The sequence below is a fragment of the Excalfactoria chinensis genome, chromosome 1, assembly GCF_039878825.1.
Source record: "Excalfactoria chinensis isolate bCotChi1 chromosome 1, bCotChi1.hap2, whole genome shotgun sequence".
Taxonomy (NCBI): Eukaryota; Metazoa; Chordata; class Aves; order Galliformes; family Phasianidae; genus Excalfactoria; species Excalfactoria chinensis.
Window position 1 is genome coordinate 123,383,843 of NC_092825.1, and position 19,303 is coordinate 123,403,145.

The 19,303-nt window shown below is 40.3% G+C and overlaps 1 protein-coding gene across 7 annotated transcripts in view; it reads left to right on the plus strand.

Moving 5' to 3' along the window:
* Positions 1-3,650: 3,650 nt before the first annotated feature.
* HERC2 (HECT and RLD domain containing E3 ubiquitin protein ligase 2) overlaps positions 3,651-19,303 on the plus strand; it is a 101,350-nt gene continuing 85,697 nt past the window's right edge. For 3 of the 7 annotated variants that reach the window (XM_072334393.1, XM_072334449.1, XM_072334421.1), the window contains exons 1-4: positions 3,651-3,771; positions 4,272-4,388; positions 12,524-12,638; positions 18,149-18,286. In XM_072334393.1, the coding sequence (XP_072190494.1) occupies positions 4,317-4,388; positions 12,524-12,638; positions 18,149-18,286 (325 nt within the window). In that variant the 5' untranslated portion in view covers positions 3,651-3,771; positions 4,272-4,316. Of the gene's footprint in view, positions 3,772-3,936; positions 4,169-4,271; positions 4,389-12,523; positions 12,639-18,148; positions 18,287-19,303 lie in introns of those variants that run through there. The other 4 variants (XM_072334404.1, XM_072334430.1, XM_072334440.1 and 1 more) reach the window with 3 other exon arrangements.

The window sequence follows — 19,303 nt, forward strand, 5'->3', positions numbered from 1 at the left end:
CTATGTTACAGTGGAGCGGCGCATTGTACAAACTCTAATGGGCATGTGTCGCTGTCCAATAAAGGTGGAGTGAGATCATCTTGGATGTGTAGATGAATGTGAAGCCTATGGGGTAGAAGCCTTTGGGTTAGAACAGAAAACAGGTGAGAGGTAGCAGCATTGTGATGACTGCAGGAGCAGAAAATCACATGTTCTGTTGTTGTCCGGAGGATGCATAAGGAAAGAGGATGGGGGTACTGATTGTGAAGGGCTTTGGTTTTTGAACACGGAAGCTGCTTTCTTTGCTCGGTTGTTCTGCTTATGTAAATCAGATTTTTTTCAGTAATAAAAATGGCTAAGAGTAACTGTCATGATGACTATATGGAAATACTGGCGTGTGGGGGAAGGAGGAGAATCCTTTTACAATCTTTCTCCGCTCTATTTTCCCTCAGTAGGAAGCACCGGTGTGGAATAATGCGTAGTGACCGATTTGAACTGACAGCATTCTTTCCAAATAATAAAATGAAGAAGCAACGGTCCTCATCATGAGTTTTTAATTGTGTAAAACTGAAATTTTGGCCCACCGTTCAGTTCAAAGGCTTGAAATAATAAAGGCTAATTGTAGAAGTTTCTTACTTTCTTTTGGGAAAGTCTTCATCACTGAGAATAAGCCAGGAAATCCTTTGTGACCTGTTTTAAGCTCAGAATGGGCTGGATTTTGTAGTTTTGCAGATAATAACACGCAAGGACTGCCAAGCTCAGTGGGAGAGCTCAACACAAATAGCTCTTGAAAAAAATTACAAACAAAAAAAGCATTGTCTTGCAGTGAACAGTTGGGCGCTGCTCTTGCAGAGATGGTTTTTCTGTCTCTTTCCTGTGCATAACAATTACTGAGATCAAATGAGAAAAAAAAAAAGGAATGCCCCATATTTCGCTCCTGTTATAACAAAAGGATTCCTCAGAGCTCACACATTTTAAATATTTATTAGTGAAAATTTAACAGTTATACTTCAGATTCTGCAGGTAGGTTTGGATACTGGTTTTATATAAACATATACTTTGATGTTTCACAGTCCTTGATGATTAAAAAAATATCATTCTTGTCATTTGCTCAATGGTTCTTCTTTTGAAGAAGCTACTGTGTCCCCTCCACCACATTCACAGTAAAAGAGAGGTCCCTTGCACAAGGCCAAGCCTATTTAGAGCACACTGTATTGTTTGCAAGTGCTCTAAGAAGTGCAGCGGAGAAAGAGATCCTCTTAGAAAGCATTCTGATGCATTTACTTCTTACTTTAATCTGTATTAATAGTGATTTGACAGTGTGCCTAGAAGCAGACACATGTGAACGATTGACTGTATCTGTCCATGGAAATTAGATTTTTTCCACATTTGTCCTCTGGAGTAAACAAGAAAATACTGTGAAGGTTTTGGCAGACTTGCAGTGGAAGCTGAGAGCCTTCTTCCATCATTGCTAGCTGCCTGCCCTGCAGCTCCTGAGGATGATGGTGTCTCTAAGACAGGGGCATCAAATCTACTTAATCATCTTCTTGGGTTTAATGTAGGTTACTTTAGCAAGCTGGAACACAGAGAATGATGCCTGGAGAACTGATTTAAAAGACTATAGAATCCTGTTTTAAGATGGAAATATGCAAGATAAGAGTGGAGTGCTTGGCTGTGGAGTGGCCAACAGCCAACAGCACTTCAGCTGCTTGCCTTCAGAAGTCTGTCATACACCTGTATTACAACTTTCACTGCCTTGGTCATTCAGCTGAGAAACAACAAAGCATTTTTATTTAAACAACTTCACAATAACTTAGTGGTAGAATTATTAATAAAATACTGTGAAAAGGGACAAATTGCAGGCATCAGAGCCTTTGCATTTTCTGATTATTTGTTAAAATAAAGTTATTTTTATTAATGTCGTCAAAGTAATTATTGAAGCTGTTTTACTGAACATACTTTTCTCTGTGGAAAATTTGATGGGTACGTAGCATTTCTGTAAATAAGAGCGCTGTTTGGGATTGTACCATGCTATTACGGCACATTTCAAATGCAAATTAAAATTACTCATCAAAAGTGAATTCTAAATCTGGAAATACAAAATGATCCACAAATTCTTCAAAAGTATTTCCATCTGTTGACTTTCCATAGTTACTGCACCCAAATATGTTCTGTTATTTGTTGAACCCAGCGACTACCCACTGATTGGCTAGAGATTCAAGTCTAACAAGTTAGCTAGCTAGGTACTCTTCAAATTGTTTTCATCAGGAGCACTAGAAGATTATTGCTGCTTGCTATTTAATAAAATTAATAAATATCTCTGAAATACATGCAAATCACTTTCTTGGAGAGCCAAACAAATAAATGACAGAGAAAGTAACTCATGCACAGTACCTCAGAGAGATCTGACTTGCAAATGATTTAAACAAGCAGTAGGCATAATCAGTAGGGAGTGTTTTTACAACCAAGTTGTACTAATTCCTTTTAGTTTGGCCTTTACGCATCACAAAGTGTTTTTTAAACTTATTTTAACATGAAAATATAACTTTTTTTCTTATATTTCCAGTCTAATAGGATAGAGGAGACTAAAACACTTCCCGTCCTGGCGTGCTAGTCCATGGCTATGGACCAGCCAGAGTAGACATGACATGAAACACAGAACTTTCAGTTCCCTCATATCTAACATAAAGCTTTTGACGTGCTCACATTTGGGCAGATTTTTCAAGGGAAACTACTTTTGCTTTAAAGGTTCATACTTTAAGTTTCAGAGAGTAATGTGAAATTAGAACTTGCTATATTTTACATAAGATTTCAGGCAGTTCAGAAATGTTGGACAGCATTTCACTTAAGGTGACCAGGTCTTGACTTCAGGGAGGTCCATGGTGATTGACAGCTGAACAACTAGGTCATAGCAGCATCTTCTCTATTATCTTGAAAATGAACACCAGATAGTCAAATTCACTATGCTTTACTACTAATGATTATTACAGTGCTTCTTAAAATCACAGAATGGCTTAGGTTGGAGAGGACCTTAAAGCTCATCTAGTTCCAATCCCATGGATGTGGGCAGGTTGCTACTCACTAGACTAGACCGCACAAGGCCCCATGCAATCTGTCTTGAACACCTCCAGGAATGGGGAATAACCTTGGTCTCAGCGCAAACAGCATTAATAGCACATCAATGTCTTGGTTGTTGCTGATGACAACCAAGGGATGGGATGGAGTTCAGTCGCATCAAGTGCTGGGTCTTACACTTTGGCCACAGCAACCCCAGGCAGTGCTACAGGCTTGGCTGAAAGACTGTAGAAGAAATGGACGTTCAGCAAATGTTTATGTGTTGTACTGAGGGGCGTGGCTTAGTGGGGAAATAATGGTGGTAGGTGGACGTGTGGGCTGGATGATCTCGGAGGTCTTTTCCAGCCTTGGTGATTCTATGGTTGACTGCTGGAAGCACACCTAGGGAAGAGCCATCACTAGGAGGTTCGAGGGTCTCCCCTCCCTCTCCGGGTGACCAATCTATCTCCATTGCGCCGCTTCTCTCTATGGTTCGGAGCGGATGTCCCGCCTCTCTCCTTTCGTGATTCGCCGATAGCCCCGCTGACGCGTTGGGGGCTGTGCTTCCCCACTTTCCAGCGTCCAGGGAGGGAGGATTCACCGCCGCTGTCGGCGGAGGGGGGGGTGGGGGGACGGGCGGGAGCGGGAAGGAGGGGCGAGGATAATCCGGGGCAGAGCAGGCGGTGACAGAGCGGGCCGGCGAGCCGCCACTACAACCACCACCATCGCGGGCGCTCGGTGAGTGCTGCTCGTATCCTGACGTCTCGGTCCGCTGCCGCGAGGTGGGGGTGAACTACTGAAGAAGCCCCCCCCCCAATCGCCTGGCTCGGCCCCGTGCGTATGGCCGCAATGTGGGGGTGGGGCGGCCGTGCGGGGGAGGGGCTGAGCCCCGGGGAGGGAGCGACGGGGGGCGGCCCCGCTGGCCGCTGGCCGGTGGCTTGCGTAATCCGCCATCGATCCGCTGTGCCGTGGGTGAGGGGCGGCGCTAGGCCGCGGGGGCTGCCCGCGGGGAGTCAAGGGGAAGGGAGCGGGGCTGTGAGGGGCGGTGGTCCGGTGCTCGGCTCTGCTCGGAGCGCGTTGCCCTGTCCGGCGTTGAGGGGTCTGAGCTCGGGGGGGGGGAAGGCCTCGAGCACAGGTAATATTTAAAGATGAAGCGGAGGCCATCGTGGCTTGGACAAAAATAACCTTGTGTAGCTTATCTCACGTGCTGGATGGCTGTCTCTGTCGTTGTGTGGCAGGTGGGGCTGCTCGGCCAGCCTGGAGAGGAGGCTGGAGAAGGGAAGATGTCCTCAGAATCTTTCTGTCTGGCTGCTCAGGCCAGGTTTGACTCCAAATGGCTGAAGACAGACCTACAGGTAAGGTGTCAGACTGCTGTGTCGCACCTTTTGGATGTGGACTGGGGTTGCTTGTCTTCCAAACCACTGACAGACGCCTGCAGCAGTACTCTTGAGCCAGATGCATATAAATCAGTCTGAGCTTGAAGGAGCACAAACTCGTCTTGAGCTGCACATAGATCTGTGTTGTGGCTCCAGTCTCTCTGCAGAAAAGCAAGCTGGGCTACGTGTGTTATTTCTGTAGAGAGCCAAAGCACACATCTGCTTGAATTCAGAGGTTCTCCATTTAGGCTGTTGCTGAACTTCTTGTCTGTTTGGAAGCTAGCAGTTCTAATGCATGAGAGAACTGCTGTGAAAGATAATGGGAGTATAATTTATATTTGAGAGGGTTCAGATATGCTTTTGCTGTCATTTTTTTGGGTAAGAAGTGTAGGTTTAAGTGCTCTCTTATTCCAAGAGAGTTGATTTTTGTATTGAGTCTGTCAAAGAAATGTGGTCAAAGTGGAACTGGTCTTTGTTGAGATGTGCTGGTATTTGGTGGAAGTTTTGCTGTAGAAGATGGTCTGTTTATTTATTTAGATTGTGTGATGCAAGAACGAGCATATCCTGTTTTCCCAATACAAATGTGGAAGCTATGAGGAAGATATTGAGTAGTTAGAATGGTATAGGTCAGTTTTGGATGAAATGGGTGAGTCCTTGTGTTGTATGCCTTTTTCCTTCCTCCACATGTTACATGTAGATGCCTTACTTTGAATAAACCTCCAGCTTCCTGCTCAAATGGCTGAAGTTCTCATTGGGATAGGCAAGCTGATGTTAACGTTTTGATACAGATAAAGAATTTTAAGAAATAAATCGATCCCGTGTGACTTTACCCAAAATTGCATCCTGGATGGTCTGGGTAGTTCAGCTGTTGCATTTAGACAAGTGTCTGTTACTGGGTAGTTGTGATCCAGAAGCAGCCTCCCTGCAGTATTTTACATCTGAGAAGCTAAATCAGATTCTGGAATAACAGAGCCTTGAAGGATACATTTTACAACAAGTTTTGTATGTAAATGCTATAAAATGACAGGAGTTGGTCTTGATTTGACGAGGTGATTCTGTCTTTCCTCTGTTATTCTTTCTAGACCTAGAAGTTTCTGTTCAAAGTTATTTTGGCATAGGAGGTAAATAAACATAGTACAAAACAATTTGAAGATGAATGTGTTAAGAAATATAACAGTACTATTCTGGACACTGAATGCTGAGTTGTAGCATTGCTTTGGCTATTGCAGAATAGAAGAAAATTGTAGCTGATATTTTTTCCTTCCAGTTACAAAGTCCTCTGTGGGATGTTCATGCAGTCAATGGGTTGTAACAATTGCATTAAACAATAAGAAATCTTAATTTATAACAAATTTCTATGAACGAGTTTCTCCACAAAACTTCCTTGCAAGTAATAACAAGTTAGACTTGGTATTTACTTGCCTTATAATTGCAAGGGTATTCCCTTTGCTTTCTTCCAATCATACTCCAGCCGAAATAATGAGATTAATGAGCTAAAAGAACAGTAATCGTTTGTGATCTCCTGGATACAAACATCCCTTCTCTGGAACGTGAAGAGGCCACCAAGGTACGATGTGATTTTTCTTATGAGGTTAGCAAATCAAAGTCTATTACACAAGTCCAACAACAACAACAACAAAAAAAAGGGATTAGTATATATGGATCTTGTATCGCTCCTTTTGGTGTATTAAGTGGCAGCTGTCTTCTGTCAAGTAAAGGGGTTTTAGGCCCTGGGGAATTTCTCTATTGCATGATTGACTATTTTAGTTACTGATCGACTAGCATGACCTGGCTACTTGTGAAGTCTCTTTATAGGTGTAAATCCTATATCACTCTGTGTTCCGAACATGCAGATTTCCTGCGGCATATATTTTTACCTGCTGACCGCAGAAAGGCCTCGTCAGTTTTCAAAGGACCATCAACAGAAATTGAAATTATGATTGTAATACTGGAGACTGTAATACAGGAGAGATTTGAAGAAAGACACGCCGATTTAAGTGAATGAATCAAAATGACTATAAATTATTTCTTAGGATTTGACGCTGGCACTCTACTTGGCAGCCAGCTTTATATATCTTTTTGCTATGCAACAGTCGAGGAGTGTGTTGGTGGAATTCTTTGGAGAAGGTTATACTGGGGAATCCTTATACTTAGAAGACACACAGAGATCACTCGATCTTTAAAATTAGCTTTTTTTTTTGCTATTTAAGTTCCTTGTTGTTGCTTAACATGAGGAATATAATTAGAACTGAAGGATAATATTTCTTTAGGTTAGTTAGCGGTCTCCAAAGTCTGACTCCTCCATTTTTTTGCTGCTGCTACCAGACTGATGTCTATGGCAGCTATTGTTAAAAGCTTAAAGGCACTGAATTCTCTCAGATGATCATTCGATTCTTCTTTAGTTCAAGACAATGTTGCATTAATAATGTAATAAATGATACTATAACATTATGTGCATTAGTAATAGTATGTAATATGGTGGTATTAATGTAATAAGAAAGGAATGATACCTGGATATGGATTGTGTCTAATCACCTTTTAGTGTTACTGTTCTAGCTTGTATCCAGGCCAAATTTAAATGTCCTTATTCAGTTTTAGGATGTTTGTGTTAATACACAAAGGCAGTGTGCTGTACTGTAGCATATTATTACTGTTGTTAAGAGAATACTAAAGACAAATGTCCTTTTGTAGCAGAAGTGAGCCTTTATCCTGCAGCAGTAACTGAAGCGGTATGAAATGTTAGTTTTGCTGATACTAAATTATCTGAAACTAATTTGATCAATACTATTACAGGAATCTAAAATGCTCTACAAAGAACCTGTGTGTCGCCCATATCTGTTTCAGATCTTTTTAGTGATTTTTGTAAGGAATTGACCTGGTATCGTGTTTTATGGCTGCTAGCGTAATTTATATCTAGACCAATGTCTAGACACATTCATTTTGTGAGCTTTGTTTTCCAAATGTTATCATTTTTATCTGTTCTTACTAAATTACTAATTCCTCTTGGAGCAAAGTTAGGCTCTGCGTTGTCTGAAAGAACACGACCTGCTATAGTAGCTGAAAAATTCAAATGATTTATCTCAGATTACATCGGTAATACAATATGTAACATTTTCTTAAATGCAAATGTTAGTAGTGTTCTGTATGATCTAACAGTGAAGTTATCTTAGTAAATAATAAAACAGGACTTTGCTACTACCGTTGGAAAGTCACCTGTTACATTCCCAGTCATTTTTTAGGTTTGAATTAATGCATTTTAAAACACCTACCTATGTTTTATCTTTTATGGGTGGGAACAAAATCTATATGCAAAGGGAGATTGTGTTTTAATGGCTGCTGTAATAAAGACATCCATTTTGGAAAGAGAAACGTTTAAAGAAAAAAAGAGGAAGGCAAGATTAAAATAGTTTACTTAAACCTAGATATCCACTTTGCCAAGTCAAATTGTGCTTAAAATAGTTCCAATTAAGTGAACGTACTGTGCTACCCTTCTGGAACCTTATGCAGAGAACTTTAATTAGTGATGGTTGAATAATGAAGAAGTAGAATCAGTCATCTAATGGGATGCTTGTGTGCATTTGATGTTTATTGGTCTGCTTATTCTGTATCCTGGGGGAGGACTATAGTGCTTAATAGCTAGGGACAGGGGAGAAAGGCTTTCATTTTCCTGTAGAAGGGAGAAATACTTTAAGCAGTAGTGAAGGTACAGATACTATCTACGGTAAGAATAGGATGCATTTTCATTTCATTCAGTTCATGGTTAGCAGGGTATTTGTCATTTTGTTTTTGCCCAGATCTGAGAGAGCTGTTAAGATGAATCAGCCACCTGTAAGAGTTGCATTTGTCCCAAACCTTTTCAGCTTCTCTCTAAAGTGTAATTTGGCGTTCTGATTTTTATGAAAGATTAACTGTTCTAGCATCTAGATTGGTATTCCTGCTTGTAAGGTGATGTAAATAAATGATATCTTGACTGTTTCAAGCAAGAAGCTTAGTGTAAATTGCTTTTTCTGTTTTGTGGATTTCCTGTTCATTTTCTCCTTAGATTCAGCATTCTGATAAAAAAGAAGGGTAAACTGCAAATCAAAACTACTACATTTCTTAAGGTTAACAAAGTTTGCAGTACAGAATTCTTAGTTATTTTAAAATTGAAGTAATGCTGTCCCTTCAAAACAAGTGATTTCCATGGGGAAAGTAAGGAATATGCTGAGTATGAAGTGAAAGGCTGGAGAAATTGCCGCTTGCAACACCAGAGGCCCGGGGTTCGAATCCCCCTGTAGCGCAAGTGGCAGAAGTGCTGCTCTGCTACACAGAGGGCTCGAATCCCGGGAGTTGGACTCGATGATCTCTAAGGTCCCTTCCAACACGCACGATACTATGATACTATGAAATTAAATTCAGTGTGCAAGTGTTTGGGCTTAGTCAGAGCTACTGCTCTGCAAATGGAGGAAGTTAGAGAATTTCTCTGCCAAATCTAAGGGTAAGATTTGATTTTTTTTTCTTGACATGTGACTGTCAACTGTTAATAAACTTCTACAAATGGCAGCCTGGTAGTCTGTCAACAAGGGGACACTTCTAGTTTAAACCCAGATTTATAGAAACAACTAGACTACTGCTGAACTGTCTTTGTTATCTGAGTTTTAAAGCAACGTGTTAAACCTAATGATGTTCACTGTACTTTTTCTAGCAGCTGGGGTCTCAAGGCATACTTTGTCAGGAAAGGAAGGAAGCTAGATGGAACACTGAAAAGAAAGACAACAGAAGAAGGAAGCAAACATAAAGAATCAAAAGAGCAAAAACAGCGGAGGGATTTGGGAAAGGATTTACTGTTTCTCTTGTGATTTTCTAAACTGTTTCTGCATTGAAAATATTTTTCATCTGTTTCTAAAGAAAAACCTTGTTTTAATTAATGTTTAATAACTGGCTAATGCAGAAGTAGCTGAGTAGAGGAACAGATTTCTCTCCACCCCCACCCCCTCAAATGCTGACAATTCTGAGGTGAAGATTATTAAGTAGCTTATATTTTAAATCCATAATGACGTTTATGACTATCTTCTGTTTCCAATGCAGTTACATAAACAGCAGTCCTACCTGGATAAGTCCTCTTGATGTTTTTTTTCTTCTTTTCTTGCATGATTTTTCTTGAGCTCGAGTTAAGTTTTGTAGAGGCTCCTATGCTTGTTGCAGGGAAGTTCATGAAACCACATCAAGGACATGATCTGTGGACCACATGGAATAAGCTTTGTCTGATTTAAAGTGGTTGACTTTAGATCCAAGTCACAGCTTCTGATTTTTATTTATTTATTTAATTTTTAAATAACCTACTGAAAGCAAATCTTGCTTTGAGAATTCTCAGAAGCTTATCCAGTTGCATTTGCAATACTTTGTGTTCTTAAAATTTAAAGAAACACTAACACCAGTGCCTTGTTCTGTAGAGCTGGTAGGGGGAAAGGGATATGAGGGGGCAGAATTTCACTGCTAGTCTCCTTGGATGATAGCAACAGCATACATCAGCAAACTAGATACACTTTTGACTTTAATTAAATCTTGTACCAGACAGAATAAATTACAGTTTAACTGTAGCAATAAGATTAGCTAAAGATTAGGGAAAGAGCTGCGTAGTTTACAGTGTAGTTCACTTTCAAGTCTCTTCAGGCCCTTTTTTGACTTGGGAGAAGTGGATAGGGCTGAGGTCCTGATCTCTGAGGGAGGTATGAATTTGGAGCAATCTGTACTTCAGGAGTGCAAAGATAAGAAGACATGGTCTGGATATGAGTATGTGTGATAAATGATGGAAGTGGGCAGGGGTTTGTGATTATGAGGTGTGTAGAAGATGAGATTGCTGTCTTACCTGAAAGAAAGTCAAGAGGTGCCATGGGAAAGATGACAGATTTTGAGCATGGGGAATGGCCTTTAATGTGGTGGAAGGAGTAAGAGAATTAAGAATGTATTCTGAGGCTGAAGGGTGCTGTTTAGTGGGGTGGAGTAAAGCTTTGCTGTTGTCTCAGGCTTGGGAAGAAAGTGTATGGATGGTAGGGCAAACAGACTTGGGGTTCTTGTGGTAAATTTACAGGGGTTACGTTTCTGGAGGTGTTGCTAGTTGCAAACATTCAGAGAGAACTTACTGAGTTTGTCAAATAAAGCTCTTTAAACATCACAGATGTAGTTACTGAATTATTAGAGGGAAAGATGTTTACGTAAGTCAAGTGTCTAGTGGGACAGTGTTAGGCTTGTACTCCTGTACTTACAACCTCAGTACGTCAGAAGTGATGAAGGGCAGTAAAGTATGATGCACTCCTGGAGAATATCTGTGAAAGTTTCCCCAGGAGACTACTGTGGGAGATCGTGTCAAAGGCTTTGCTGTAGTCTAGGTAGACTACATCAACAGCCTTTCTCTCATCTACCAGTCTGGTCACTCGCTCATAGAAAGAGATGAGGTTTGTTAAGCACCACCTGCCCTTCATGAACCCGTGCTGGCTGGGCCTGATCCCCTGGACACCACGCACATGCTGTGTGATCTCACCCAAGATGATTTGCTCCATAACTTTCAGCATGTTGTTGGCTCATGTTTAGCTTGGTGTCCACCAGGCACCTGGGATCTGTTCTGCAAAGCTGCTTCCCAGCTGCGTGCCCCATCATTCCTTGAAAACCCCAACTTCAACTGTTGGCTACTGTAGCGGCAGTTTACTTTTTATTGTGTCTACTGGACACTGAACTTATTAATGGTGAACTTGTTACAGTTGGAGTTGAGTTGCCTTCAGCTATGACACGTGGATAAGTTGTAAGTATTGTTCCTTAAGTGCTTTTTTTCTGGCTAAAAGATAATTATTATTTGCTACAAAAAAAAAAAGTCCAATGTTTCTTTACTTTCAAACTTGTCTCCCTTCTCCATCTAACTGTAACCTTTCCTAAAACATCTTTAGGAAACTGATAAAGTGTTAAGTGGACTTGTATGTATAGTGGCAAATATTTGCAACAGTTGTATAGGTTATTTGTATTATTCCTCAGTTAAAACATTTTGGTTTTTGAATGTTAGTTACAGTTATGTTACAAAGATGCTTCTAAGTAAGCTTTCAGGATTTTTCTTATATGCCTCCACTACACTGCTCTGGAATACTGAAGGCGTTCTGTTATCTAGTTTCACTTACTCCCTTTCTCCCTTAGGCTATATGTTTGCAAATAGTAGCCAGTTTATTAAGGAGTTCACTTGATGTAGGCATCTGTTTTACAGTGTCCCGAAAAGCAGAGAGCATCAGAAGGAGAATATGAGGTTATCTTGGTCAGTGGGGTTCTTCAAGGGAGGTGCAAATTGGTAAATCCTTGGGAGGCCAGTCTTATAGTTTTGTGAGAATTTCATGCTAGCAGGATTCTGCCATTTGATCCACTGTATTTGTCTCATTACACACTTGGTTTACTGGGAACTGACCTGTGCTGAAGCTTAGCCAGCCCCTGGCTCTTCTTCCCCTGAGCACAGCTTGCTTTAGTCTTCATCAGTCCCATAATGTGGTTCAGCAGATGCTCACACAAACGCATTAGTCTGCACGTGAGAGGAAGCATTGTAGCAGCTGGAAGGAAGAAGGAGGGTTGTGACCAGGGTTCTGCACAGCAGGGTGGTTTGAACTGACTGAGTGTGGCTACGAATGCATGGTCTGGTTGTCGTGTGTTCTGCTTGACTGCTCTGCTCCTTAGTTACTGGAAAGGAGGCTGTGCTGACTTCTTTCACGCTTCCCCATTTTTTTGACTTCATGTAGCATGGCTTTTCCTGAGGGGAGAAAGGGATTTCCCTCACATAATTACCCAAATTACTGCATGATGCCGTTTTGAATACTCATGTAGTTTTGAAGTGATCAGAACATGCTTTTGAGGAGAATTATTCAACAAAAAAGAAACCATCTTGCTGTTTTTGAGTCTACTTTACAATGACTGCTTTGAGTTTTTAATCTGAAAACAGCATTGCTGGAGAATCAGATGATGCAAGTCTCTATCAGACACACTCAAAGAATTTACTAGTGAGATGATACATGGTGGTTTTTTATTTTATTTTTTCTTTATTTCATCTGGGTTGATTCTAGGAAAAATACAATCGCATGTAACTATCTATAATTTATTTTTAACAGCTGGCTTTTACGCGAGACGGACTCTGTGGTTTGTGGAATGAAATGGTAAAAGATGGGGAGATTGTGTATCCTGGCACAGAATTTACACAGAATGGTGAACTACCTCCAAGAAAAGGTATGACTTTTCTTAAGTATTTGCTTCTTTTTTTTTTTCTTCTCCTGTGACGATGAAGATGGAATTCAGAATTCTATAGCAGAACTTTGGTTTCTTTTCAACTGCTAATGAAATTTGCCAGTGTTTTGTATTTTGAATGAAATAAACTTGAAAGTGGTTTCTTGAAAGTCTGTAGGAAGGTAAAATGAAGGCTTAAATCTTTTTTTAGTTTTCAGAAACTGAACATCATAACCGGATGTGTTATGATGAGCAGGGCTTGGCAGTGTCCTCTTGCTTACTTTGCTCAGTGTGTTTACAGCTGAGGCCATGCTATAAAGGAATTGGGCTGAGGAAGGGGTGAAGGCAATAGTGCTATTTCTAATTTTGTTTACGGTCTTCGGCTGACCTTTTAGTCACTTCATGGAAAATGCCCACAGTCTGACTGAGCATGGGGTGCTTTCTCTTTTTGTCTTCTATTTGGATGAACAATCACATTCTCTTATGAGAGATTTATGAGCTCAAGATTTTATAGAAGGAATAGTTTTATTAGTAAGTGTTGGATATCTCATGGTTTTAAGCTTTCTCAGATATCTTGGTTTGGCACACCCTTTAGTTTTGCCTTTATCAGTAGTGTAGCTTGCAGAAAATATTGCTAACTGAAGTGTTCCTTCAGGAAACTTGATGCACAGAACATATTCATCCATCTGAAAGTGATTCTCTGCCATTGTTTGGCCTGAGCTGAAGTTGTGAAAAGATGATGCACAGGATGACCCAGAATCCCATGTATCTCTGATTTTGTATTTTTTTATTCTTAAACATAGCACTGGCTCTAGGTAGGCTGATTTTCTGAGACATCTTTGAATCTTTAGCTAGATTTAAATAGCATAACTAGTCTGCCTTTTTGTCTCTTTGAAGGGGTGAAGTGAAGCTACAGTATTTGAGTATAGCCTTCTCAGGCTCTTGGCTCTTATAATTAGTGTGTAAATTCTCTCCCAGTGAAGGTAACCTGCTTAAATGCCATTGTGCTGGGACTGTAAGATTTGTGAACTATAACCATCTCGTTTACTAGACTTAAACTTCACGGTTGTTAATCATGGCTCGTTTTGGAAAGTGTTGGTCAGATTGTGTGTTTGATTCCATTAGGCAGTAGTGAGTCACGAAACAAGAAGAAATTGCGGTCAGCTGGCACCTCTGAATTTGCATCTTCATTAAGGTTAAATCTGGAGTATTTCAGTCTGTTTAGTTGGTAGGTAGTTTTTTGCAGAAATGATGTACAAATGTAAATCAAGTGGAAAGAGAAAGGTACAAGGCAGACCAACGTAAATGCCATCATTTTTATATTAAAAGCAGTGTATTTTAATGTCATTATTCATATGCTGCTGCTACATTTACTAATTTGGTGATAAGAGATGGTACTGTAAGTAGACCATTTTGTTGGGTCTTGTTTAAGAAGGTTTGATTTATACTCATGTGTTGCAATTCCTTTCTCTTCACTAGAGCTACAGCTCTGTTATTGCAGGCTGGGTTGCTCCGAAGAGGCACTTGATTCTTGCAGTGGGTAATCAGCAGGAGTAGACTGGAAGGATATGCTATTGGTAGTGAAGCATGCGTTTTCACTCTAGGAAAAAAGTGCAAACATGTATACATGTTTTCCTATTAGTGGAAACATTTGGTTAGGTATAGTCATGTTTTTTCTTCATGGCACTTTCAGAAAGGTATGTGTGATTAATGTGTTCAGCAAAATGTATTTGAATGCATCCAGTGACATCTGAGGGCACAGCTGTGACAGCAGTGATGCCCAAATACAGGTGCATTTGTAGCATGACTTGTACTTAAAAGACCGCTGCCATCAGGAAATTGGAATCAGTTGAATACCTTGTACTGGAAACTGTGTACTGAAAAGAGTGAAAAGTATTAAATAAGTTAGGAAGTCATTACTAGACATTTTGAAGGTGTCAATTAACCACACAAGTCTAATTTTTTTGTTGTTGTTTCCACAAACTTCTGCATAGATGGAATTCCTGCTTCAATTAACCATTTTAAATTCTAATACGGAAGTATAGAATCAGCTTCACACCTCTGTCCTGTTATTGGGGTTCCTCCTCTGTTCCTCTCCTAACTGAGAGTTGAACCTTTGTCAGCTTCATACTGGTTAAATTGCTGGTCCTCTGAGGTTCTGGGTTAAGGGAAAAGGGGATGTAAGAGGTGCCTTCATGCTAATGCTATTATGCTTCAGCGTTAGTAGAGAGAAAAGCGGTTATTTTTATTTTTATTTTTATTTTTATTTATTTTTATTTTTATTTTTATTTTTATTTTTATTTTTATTTTTATTTTTATTTTTATTTTTATTTTTATTTTTATTTTTATTTTTATTTTTATTTTTTGTATTGGAATTGATATATTTCCTGGATCTTGGATTACCAAACACTATTTCAGAGTAGTTGTTAAATGCAGCCCTTGCTTAAAGCATACTGTGTAACTATTGCCTCACAATCCATGTGAAGCTATTCATAGAGCTGTCTGCTGGGAAACAGTTGCAGGGTTTTTACTTCTGCTCAGGATTCCTGACTGGATGGGTTTGCTGGATTTCAGGAGCAGCACAAGATCTTTCTCTAATAGGTACCTGAGGCCATTAGGAAGTGTCAGTTATTTTCTTCACTGAATATGAAGTGTAAATTCCACCTTTAGTTGCTTCCATTTTGTTACCTGCTCATATGAGGGGTTAGGCTATAATAATAACCCCACGTGGTGACATCTTGTGCTTTACTTTGGGAGCTGACTTAACTGAGGGAGGATAGCTTTTTAGTTGCTCAGTTGGAGCATGCGTACTTGAACTTGGAGGTTTAAGATTATAACCCAAAATATAGTTAAGAGGAAGTTATTCCAGAACTGTGACACAGTTGCTTTTGCCCCCCTACAATATTTACATTTCATTCTGAGAATAATGAATTTCATAGAACCACAGAATGGCCTGAGTTGAAAAGGACCACAATGATCAAGTAGTTTCAACCTCCCCTGCTATGTGCAGGGTTGCCAACCACCACACCAGGCTGCCCAGAGCCACATCCAGCCTGGCCTTGAATGCTTCCAGGGATGGGGCATCCACAACCTCCTTGGGCAACCTGTTAATTTTAAATTAAAATGGGCTGTCAGCTTCTGCCTGTTTTGGCATACATTGTTCTGCGGACAGCCTCATTATTTGTCATTTGGGTCTATGCTGTCTTTACCCAAAATTTTCTCCTTCCTGCCCCACTCTCCCTTTTGTAAAAAGTTCCTTTTAATACGAGAGCTCCTTTTAAAAAAATCTTTTTCTTTCATGTAAGTGAGCTTCCATCACTGTGAGGTCTGTGCTATTCCTTTCAATTTAGACTGACACCAGCTTTGTCCCTACAGAGAAAGTGGTACTGTGCAGGAATAGTGACAAGACTGTGTGGAACAATTTGTCATGGGCTTTGAATGCGATTTTTAGCTCAGCTCCTTCCCCATTTCCCTCTTCCCCCTTCCTATTCTGCTCACACAGAAAACTAAAGAAACTCTTCCTTGTGGATTTGCTTGTGTTTAAAGTCGTGGTTATTTTTATACAATACAAAGATGAAGTTCCAGCCTGGATTAGAACCTCTTCTGTTTGCAGTGAGGAGCTAAGTTCGTAGCCCTTTGCTGTCAGCGTTTGCCAAGGATCTGCTATAAAGCATAACAAGTTCTCTTAGAGCTCTTTGCAAAACACAGTGTCTTGGCACAACACCCTTCTTCCCACTAACTGAGATCCCAGCTGCTGTGCAGTGTGTCTGTAGATGTGTGGGTGAGTGGAGAAACACTGAGATTATGGTGGTGCTGTGGGAATATTTTAAACTACTGGGGCTCAACAGGTTGCTTGTTTTAACCGCATAGTGGAATTTGTGCCTTTTGATGTTGTTTGCGCTTTGGAATAAAACCAGCTCTATTCAGTTGTGTTTTGGACGTGTTTTATCATGCTAATGATTGCTGGACTGTTGGCTGCTCATTGCTATTTGAGAGAAGGGGTCATATTCAGTATAGTTTCTACTTGAAAGTGGAATATGCAGATGTTTTCCTGCACTCAGGTGACCTCTGCTATCCCTTCCTTATCTCACAAGCTCAACCTCAGCATTCATTGTGCTGTTGTCTCTTGTTTTTAAATCTTTTTTCCTGTTTGCCTTGTCTTTGTGTGCCACCTCCTTGAGTACTACTGTGTGTTACAGGTTATGAACCACGGACTTTACGTTTAAACTTGAATAAATAAGACAGCTTTGAAACATTTATTGTGGGTGTTGCTATTGTCTCCAGCCAAAGAAATTTTTAACAAACAGGCAGTCACAGATCTGGTTACAATCAAATGAGAATTCTTTGTTTGTTTTTTTTCCCCTTTCTTCCAGGCCAGATGGAAAGAATAGCTGAATGTTTTGGAAATTGGGTTGTGTTGTGTTTGTATGCTCTGAGAGCTTTTGTTATCCAAGTGGGATACAAGGAGAGCGTGGGGCAGGTGCAATAGATGTGCTGTGTCTGGCTGCAGCTTTAAGGTTCTTTCTTCTTGTCTGAAACGTACTTCTGCTTTTGGGTGGGTGTTGGGATTGTTTGGATTGTTGTGGCTCCGCTGACTGGGAAGGAGTCTGTGTAGTCCAGGCTGGCAGGTAGGAGTGGAGGACCAGTGGCTTTTAAGAGCCTGATAAAAAATGACTGGGACTAATCTCTTCAAGGCTTGCTTCTAAATGCTGGTCTTGAGAAACTTTGTGGTTTATTTTTAGAAGTGAGGGTCATAGTCATATGTGATTGCTTATAAAGCCCTGAATTGCAAAGCAATCACATTGAACCGACTGAAGGTGAAGGTATGGGGATCCATATCCCTGCTTTGAATGAGGAGAGACTTTCAGCTGTCTACATTGACTGTATTTAGCTAAGTGGGGCTTTCATGCAGTCTTTGATTACTGAGATAAGTGACTAATGTCTGTTTTCTGTCCTCGTGAAAGTAATTCTTAAAAAGGATTGCAAATGCTTTTCTATTGCTTAGGGAGAAAGCGGTGGTATTATTTTCATTGCTGATGATTACTAAGATGATAGATACACTGGAGATGTTGAAATATTGTTGCATGAAATTAGTGTGCTAATATATAGATCTCTTTGACTTTGAAATTAAGACAATTTGTTGTATTTTCTGTGCTGAAATATGAAAGTAAATGCAGCACAAGTGCAGGTGATTGGGAGCCAATTCTGATTTAAAGTGCAGTCTTTGCAGTACTGACCTTGTGTGTTGCTGTGGATTTAAATAAAGTTCCCTGGGAGGTTACAACAGTGGTTTCTGGATTTTAAGGTCACAGTCTTATGAAATGTAACATAAGACTTACCACCTGTGGCAGTTAACATGGTACATAGAATACCACATCCCCCCCTTTTTGCTCTTAATGGCAGACAATTGGGCTGTAAAAATTGGCTCCAGGTTTCACCTTTTACCATTCTAATCTAGAACTGGCTTAAAGGAGAAGGAGCTTAACTGGTCTTTTATTTTTTTCCTTCTTTAGATGATAGCACTGAATGCCAAACTGCATCAAAGAAAGAAGAGCAAAATGACAAAGAAAAGAAAGATGAAGAAGAGGCTCCGCCACCCACTTACAGGGCCAGATCGATTGTTGAGAGCTGGGTATGGGGCAAACAACCAGGTACTACAGTTATTTTGGTGATTCTCGCTGAAGCAATACATGTTCTGGGTTGATCACTACTTTTGTAGTGCTGCAGAGTAATTGGATCAAATGTACTCGCTGACAGATACATCTGTTAGGCTAGTGGAAGAAGTTTGATAAGTGCTTAACTGTTAAATGTTTACTGTAATTGCTTTCAGATTTAATTAGAGTCATGACTTAAGAGAGTCAGTTTACACCTCTCATGCTACTTGAAGGAGTGATAAACTGACTTGGAACAAATGCAGTTATTCAGATAAATGTTAAGATGTCTTTAGAATATTTCTTTCTAGTTACAGATGCTAAAAAGAAATTACTTAGATTCTCAAGCCCGAATTTTCTGCAGGCAGTAATGATTTAATAGGTGATTTTTCTTTTTGATTTCATGGTCTGGTAGAGGAGCTTGAGCGAATCATGGGAGGAATGTTGGAAAGGTCTGTTAATTTAACTGTCTGTCCCGACCTTTGCTAACAGTAATCTGACCTGTGATTGCAGAGGAGAAATGGTCTGTGTGTTCACATCTTCTGATGCTCTGTACAGTACTGATTTTTATATTGAAGCCAGTTGAAGTTCATAGCTTCTTATTACTGTACAGCAAACCCGCTGTTTGAAATGGTCTAAGCTTGAAAACAACAGTACAGAAGCTTCACTTTGGTTTTATAGTTCTGGTGCCATGTACAAACTTTGGAGACACCTGTTATGCTCCTATTCCTTTCCCCTCACTGAGAAGCACTTGAGGGTCCCTGGTGAGAGGGCTGTCTCTTTAGTGCCAGAATCCAGATCTGCATAGTGTTGTTTTCTGGGGAAGCTATTTCACTTGTTTCTGTTGAGCCACAGGTCAGCTGTCAGCCTGTTGTCCTGTGCTCTGTGCCAGCCAGTTTGTCCCTTTTCTTAAGGACAGAGAGGCAGAAGGACTTGCTGTCACTCTAGAAGTCAGACAGAATTTTGCAGTGCAGGAGGAATGAGAAGAATTGCAATTACAGTGAGAGCAGGAGAGAG